This window comes from Palaemon carinicauda, chromosome 5 (genome assembly GCF_036898095.1).
Source record: "Palaemon carinicauda isolate YSFRI2023 chromosome 5, ASM3689809v2, whole genome shotgun sequence".
NCBI lineage: Eukaryota > Metazoa > Arthropoda > Malacostraca > Decapoda > Palaemonidae > Palaemon > Palaemon carinicauda.
The window spans coordinates 112,336,046-112,342,802 of NC_090729.1; the positions used below are offsets into that span (position 1 = coordinate 112,336,046).

General features: G+C 38.9%; 1 protein-coding gene across 1 annotated transcript in view; it reads left to right on the top strand.

Annotated features, from left to right (window-relative positions):
- The window catches only part of LOC137640512 (amyloid protein-binding protein 2-like), a 52,988-nt gene extending 48,040 nt beyond the window's left edge, over positions 1–4,948 (top strand). Inside the window, exon 7 of the mRNA XM_068373038.1 lies at positions 4,793–4,948. Within this exon, the coding sequence (XP_068229139.1) occupies positions 4,793–4,933 (141 nt within the window). The 3' untranslated portion in view covers positions 4,934–4,948. The remainder of the gene's footprint in view (positions 1–4,792) is intronic.
- The last annotated feature ends 1,809 nt before the right edge of the window (positions 4,949–6,757 follow it).

Consider the following 6,757-nt stretch of genomic DNA (forward strand, 5'->3'; position numbering starts at 1 on the left):
GGCAAATTTCCTTTAGATGAAGTTTGAATCCAGGGTGTCCTCTCTCCAAAAATGTTATGGCTTTTCTTGGTAAGGATTTAGTGACCGAAGCTCAAGCAGAATTGGACCCAGCTAAGTTGTGGGAATTAAAGGGTTGAGTTCATTATATCAAATGTGTGGTTACTTCCTTACATTTCTTTATGAATTTTTCTTAGGAAAGAGTTTCGGCAATATTTCAGTGATATACCAAATCTGTTTTCTCCAAGCACTGATTAAAAGAAGCCTGGGTTTTCTTTAAGAGTAACGGGGCATTGGGTGATGTTTTAGTATGAGTAGTGTTACAGTCAGGCCCCAATCTTTACAAGGGTTAAGTAACAGAGACAGGCATGAATTCGGGTATCTTTGGTGCCCTAGGGTGGGATAACACGTAACCTAACAAAGAACTCGCTGCCCTTTGCCTATGCTCGGGCTATAAACAAACCAAGTACAGTGATACCTCGGTAGTCGAACGACTCTATACTCGAACAATTCGGAGTTCGACCAAAATTTTCGAGAAATTTTTGCTGCGGTGCTCGACCAAAAATTCGGTACTCGACCAGCCGAACACGTGACGACCGCATGGGCTTTGTGATGATCACGCCATCTCGGCCACTCTCGCTTGTTCGGGAAGCATCAGTTCTCTCGAGAGCGTCACTCAGACAACGCGCGATCAGCATTCGTTGTGATTTAGTGATTTTCAGTGCTTTTAATTGCTTTTTTAGCTTTCATAATGAGTCCCAAGAAAGTAATGAGTGTTAAGGGGAAGGAGAAGAGGAAAACAGTGCGAACAACGATCGAGTTGAAGAAGGAAATTATAGCGAAATATGAGAATGGTGTACGAGTGTCCGATTTAGCGGTAGAATACGGAATGGCGAAGTCGACCATTTCTACGTTTTTAAAGCATAAAGAAATGATTAAGAAGGCGAATGTTGCAACGGGAGTTACGGCGGTAACTAAGCAAAGGCCACAAGTGATTGAGGAGATGGAAAAGTTGCTTTTAATATTTATTAAAGAAAAACAGTTGGCCGGGGAAAGTGTTAGTGAAGCGTTCATTTGTGAAAAAGCGTTGCATATCTATGAAGAATTAGTGAAGAAAAGTCCGAGTACCAGTGAAAGTGATTCATTTACATTTAAAGCGAGCAGGGGTTGGTTTGAAAAGTTTCGTAATAGAACAGGTATTCATCGTGTTACTAGGCATGGGGAGGCAGCTAGTTCGGATCAAATTGCAGCCGATAAATACGTGGGGGAATTCGATCGGTACATAAATGAACAAAATTTGATCGCACAACAAGTCTTTAATTGTGATGAGACTGGGTTATTTTGGAAGAAAATGCCAGCCAATACGTACATTACCAAGGACGAGACGAAGATGCCAGGTCACAAGCCAATGAAAGATAGGCTAACATTGTTGCTGTGTGCAAATGCAAGTGGCGATTGCAAGATCAAACCCTTGTTAGTGTACCACTCGGACAACCCCCGGGTGTTCAAACGAAATAATATTTGTAAAAGTGCACTACCAGTTATGTGGCGCTCGAACACTAAATCTTGGGTCACAAGACAATTCTTTACTGAGTGGATAAACGAAGTGTTTGCCCCCCAGGTTAAGGCTTACCTCATTGAAAAGAGCTTGCCAATGAAATGTCTTCTGGTTATGGACAATGCTCCTGCACATCCTCCAGGTCTCGAGGATGACTTGAAAGAAGAATACAGCTTTATCAAAATCAAATTCTTGCCCCCCAATACTACTCCCATACTCCAGCCCATGGACCAACAGGTCATTTCAAACTTCAAAAAACTCTATACCAAGGCCCTTTTCAGAAAGTGTTTTGAAGTGACCAGTGACACGAAGTTGACCCTAAAGGAATTCTGGAAGGAACACTTCAGCATCCTCAACTCTGTTAACATGATTGACCAAGCTTGGCGAGGTGTGACCTATAGGACATTGAACTCTGCCTGGCGTAAGCTGTGGCCATCATGTGTCACAGAGAGGGAGTTTGAAGGTTTCCAACCAGAGGCGGGTCCAAGCACTGCTACCCCTGTAATTTCTGATGACACTGATGTCGTTGAGGAAATTGTTGTCATGGGCAGGAGTTTGGGGCTTGAGGTCAACAAGGATGATATTGATGAGCTTGTAGAAAGCCATTCTACCGAGTTGACTGTGGAGGAATTGTTGCACCTGCAACAACAACAGCAGCAGGATCTGATTGTGGAGCAGGAATCTTCAGAAGAGGATGAGGTAAGGGAGGATGTTCCAAGTTCTCTCATCAATGAAATTTGTTCCAAGTGGGCAGATGTGCAGGCTTTTGCTGAAAAATACCACCCAGAAATTGCAGTAGCAAACCGGGCAGTGCATATGTTTAATGATAGTGTCATGTATCATTTTCGAAGAATACTGCAGAGGAGGAAGAAACAATTAACAATAGACCAGTTTTTCACAAAAGAAAAGAAAGCTGCTACATCAAAGCCTGTTTCTCCTCCAAAGAAGAGACAAAGAAGAGAAGAAACCCCTGAAATAGATCTGCCCACCCTTTCATTGGAGAGAGAAACAACTCCTGAAGGAGAACTACCCCGCCACATCATGGAAGGGGACTCTCCTTCCAAGCAGTAACCTCCCCCTTCCATCCTCTCCACATCCATCCCTGTATGCCATCGAACCGCTGCTCAAAGGTATGTTCACTACAGTACAGAAAATGGTTTAAAATTGTTTTATTTTAGTACAGTAAATGGTTTAAAATTGTTTTATAGGATTTTCTGACCAATTTCATACACATTTAGATAATTATTGTTGTTTAGGTACACGTTTTATTAATATTTTGGGCCTGTTCGAGTGCTTGGGAACGGAATAGAATATATACCATTATTTCTTATGGGGAAAAAAAATTCGGTACTCGAACAAATCGGAGGTCGAACACGGATCTCGAACGGATTATGGTCGAGTACCGAGGTATCACTGTACTGCCTTATTTTGTTTTTAATTGGTTTCTATCACAGTGTAAGTAGTGTATAATTAAACCAGTAAGTATACAGTACATGTGCACACTACGTACTGGACACAGTAAGGCTACAGTGCAGTACGTAACACTTCAGTACATAGTCGTTGCGCTGACCAAAACTATGATTTTACCAAGTAGTCATCATGGAAGATGCATTAGCAACTCTCTGGTGGATATACGAGGTGCCTCACACTGAGGGACCTGGGGGAACCCAAACAAAAAATAAGGCAAATAAGGTAAGGTAAGGCATGCAATTATAATAAAACATCGTTGTTCCCATCTAGTAATACTTAGCTTATAACACTCGATGATACTGTAGTGTATATTACCGTAATATATGAACAGTAATATCATTACAGTACAACTCAACTGTACTGTAAGTGTTCGCTGTTTTTGTTCAGACGACTCAACTACTTTGGCAACTCACCACACAAATAGCCTACATTTATATACTGCACAGTATTGTAGAGTACAGTACGTAGTTAATAAACACACTATAGTGTAATACTGTTCTGTACAATTTGTATAAAATTCAATATTAACTAAATCTACATTTTCATACAAAGACCACTAACAAATTTTTGTACAAAGTTCTATGCAACGACTTGAAACATGGCACAATTTCTGATTTGTCGTCTCTTGCGCATTACTGTCCGACATCAACAGTAATCCAGTAATAATATTTATCCCATCCTCTACTTCAATGGGTTAGAAAATTAAAAGATAATGATAAAAGTATCGTTAGTAACGTTATACTATAATCATTGCGTAAACGCATACAACAACAATAACAACCAGACAAAAAACAGCTATTTTGTTTTGAACAACCGAATCAGATAGCAGCTGTTTTGCTTGTATTTCAGTCATTGTACGGTTATAAACAAAGTAGCATGAGACTGACATTTTTACATTATTCCCTTATTCACAATGGAGAAGAGATCCTCAAGCAAAAATACAGTATTGCCAAATATAAACTAACAAGCTGTAAATGAAGGCGAGAAAACAAACAATATTCATAGCAGCTTTTATGTTTGGAATCAGGGAAAGCTATGTCCCAATCTAGGAAACCAAAAGGAAATTTAGTGAGAACCTATGAATGTGCAAATCACGCAATTGAATGTAAATGCCGAATTTGGAAGTTAACATTACCAAGTATCTGAAAACTGAGAATATAGTTTTGCTATAACATGATATTAATATTTTCCTAAGCCTTATAATCGAACACCACAGAGGTAAAAGCTATAAATTATCGTGCATCGGCAACATGAATGTAACTCTGGTTAACGGGAATTGGTAGTTTTTGGAAGGATTGACTTTAAATCATATAATGTACTCATTTTAATTATGGTATATAGTTTTATGTTTCAGTAAAATAAAAATATTTACTAGTAATTTTATCTTTGTTTAATATATTTGTAATTAATTTTTATTATAACAGTAGTTTGGAAGGATTGACTTCACAACATATATGCTCAGTATAATCATATACTGTACTTTTGTGTTAAATTGAAATACAAATAAGAAATAATTTAATCTTTACAGTATATGCAATACTTATGTCATGTAAAACATTATTTTAGAACAGCTAGGAATGTTTACATTTTTGCCAAGAGATGACAGTAGATGGTGGTTGCTAACTTGTGCAAAATAAGACAACTTTGGAGCTAAGAAATCTGCAGTTGTTATAAAAAACAAAGGGAAAATACCATTTGGGTCTACACCTCCATAAGCATCGATAAAATAAACTTTATTGTTAACATTGCCTTTTTAACTACTTTCAGGCTGTCATGATAGCAACAGAAGTCTTTGGAGACAAACATCCGAAGTATGCTGATACACTCATCGACTATGGATTTTACTTGTTAAATGTTGATGCCATCAGTCAAGGAGTACAAGTATATAAGGTTAGTGCACTCTGCTAGCTTAACTCTTAAGTTAGTACAGTATGTCAAGAAATGTTGAACTGAAGCATACCTTAATTCTTAATTTGTTTCAACACGAAATACAAACCATCGTCATTTAAAGGATTATAATCCATTGCTGCCTGGCTATGACTAGAATTAAGGAAATCGCGGGATTCTGACAACATTGCATAGTTGCCAGCATCCAATCCCCGCAGGTTGGTGTGACTCGCTCCACTTTACTCCTGGTTGCCGCTCTAGTCAGACACTGCTTCGACCGCTGTCCATCAGCGTATTTCTGATTACGAGTGTTTCTCAAGTGAATTTTAGAACCTCCCTCCGTCTTGCAGGTAGTCCTTGTGGCACTTTCATGAGCCAATTAGAGGTAAAATCCTGTTCTTTGTGTTCTGGGTGTTGTGGTAAGGGATGCTCCTTTACTTCTACTTGTGAATTTTGCAGTGTTTGACTGCCATCTCAATGGGAGAAGTACAATGCAGATTTAAAGGCCCCTTATGAATGGTAGGGGCAAGGGACAGTGACTTTGCCTTATCGAGCAGGAGAATGGCCTAGAGACTGACCATATATACATATGATCAGCGCCCAACCCCCCTCTCCACTCAAGCTAGGACCACGAAGGGCCAGGCAATAACTGCTGATAACTCAGCAGATAGACCTATAGGCTCCCCCATTCTCTCCATTCTTAGCTCACAAGGATGGTAAGGTTGCAGCGACCAAAGAAACTAACAAGTTTGAGTGGGACTCGAACCCCAGTCTGCCGTTCGCCAGTCAGGGACATTACCACAACCCTACTTTAACAATAGGTTCAGTTCCAGCAAACCTGTCGTTAAGCGAATATTTCATACGAGGATATATGGTAAATCTGTCTAATGTTGACCCCGAGTCACCAACTATTTTTCATATTTTAACTAAATTACAGTAGGGTCCCGAATTAAGCGTGTTCGAATTACACGATTCCCCTTTTCCGCGATTGCTATTTTTCAAAAATAAATTTTCTGTATTTGCGAGGCTGTTCAAAGTTCGCGAGTCAAGCACTACAAAATGTATCAAATCTATTGTCTTTTTAAGTATATTGGTAGCCCTAAATACGGTGATTTATAATAAATGTTTCAAAACAATATTAACATTACATTTCATTAACATAATTTCATAATGAATAGCCTATTTAAGGATAAAATTCCACATCAACAATGAAATCAACTGTTAACTGTGCGAGTCCAGCTGACAAAATGTAAACAGAAATGTGGTTACGTTCTCGGCAATCTTTATCTTTCTCCAACCTTACGATAATTGTAATGGTAGTGTTAATGATGGTATATTAAAGCATTATTTTTGTTTAGTACTGTATATTTAAAAGCCTTATTTTTCCCTCTAGGCGTTCAAGGTTTTCACGAGTAGACTAGGTTCGTTTATCGGCAGTGAATAGCCTAAACTTCGGTAACGAGTCGTCAATATTTTATCATATTTTAAACAGTATACATTTGATTTGCAAACATTGGTTTTGTAGAGTAGACGGTAAAATAAAATCTAGAGAGAGAGAGAGAGAGAGAGAGAGAGAGAGAGAGAGAGATTTGATGGCAGAAATCTCTCTCTCTCTCTCTCTCTCTCTCTCTCTCTCTCTCTCTCTCTCCCCCCCCGTAAGAAATAAAACCATAGTTCACATATGGCAACTTGAGTTTAAGAATGAAATTAACATGAATATTGTTAGTTGTGGCGATCAATTCCTCGCTTCAAGGGGTACACGAAACAAAAACACGACATTCAATTACAACTGCTGATTCTCTCTCTCTCTCTCTCTCTCTCTCTCTCTCTCTCTCTCTCTCTCTC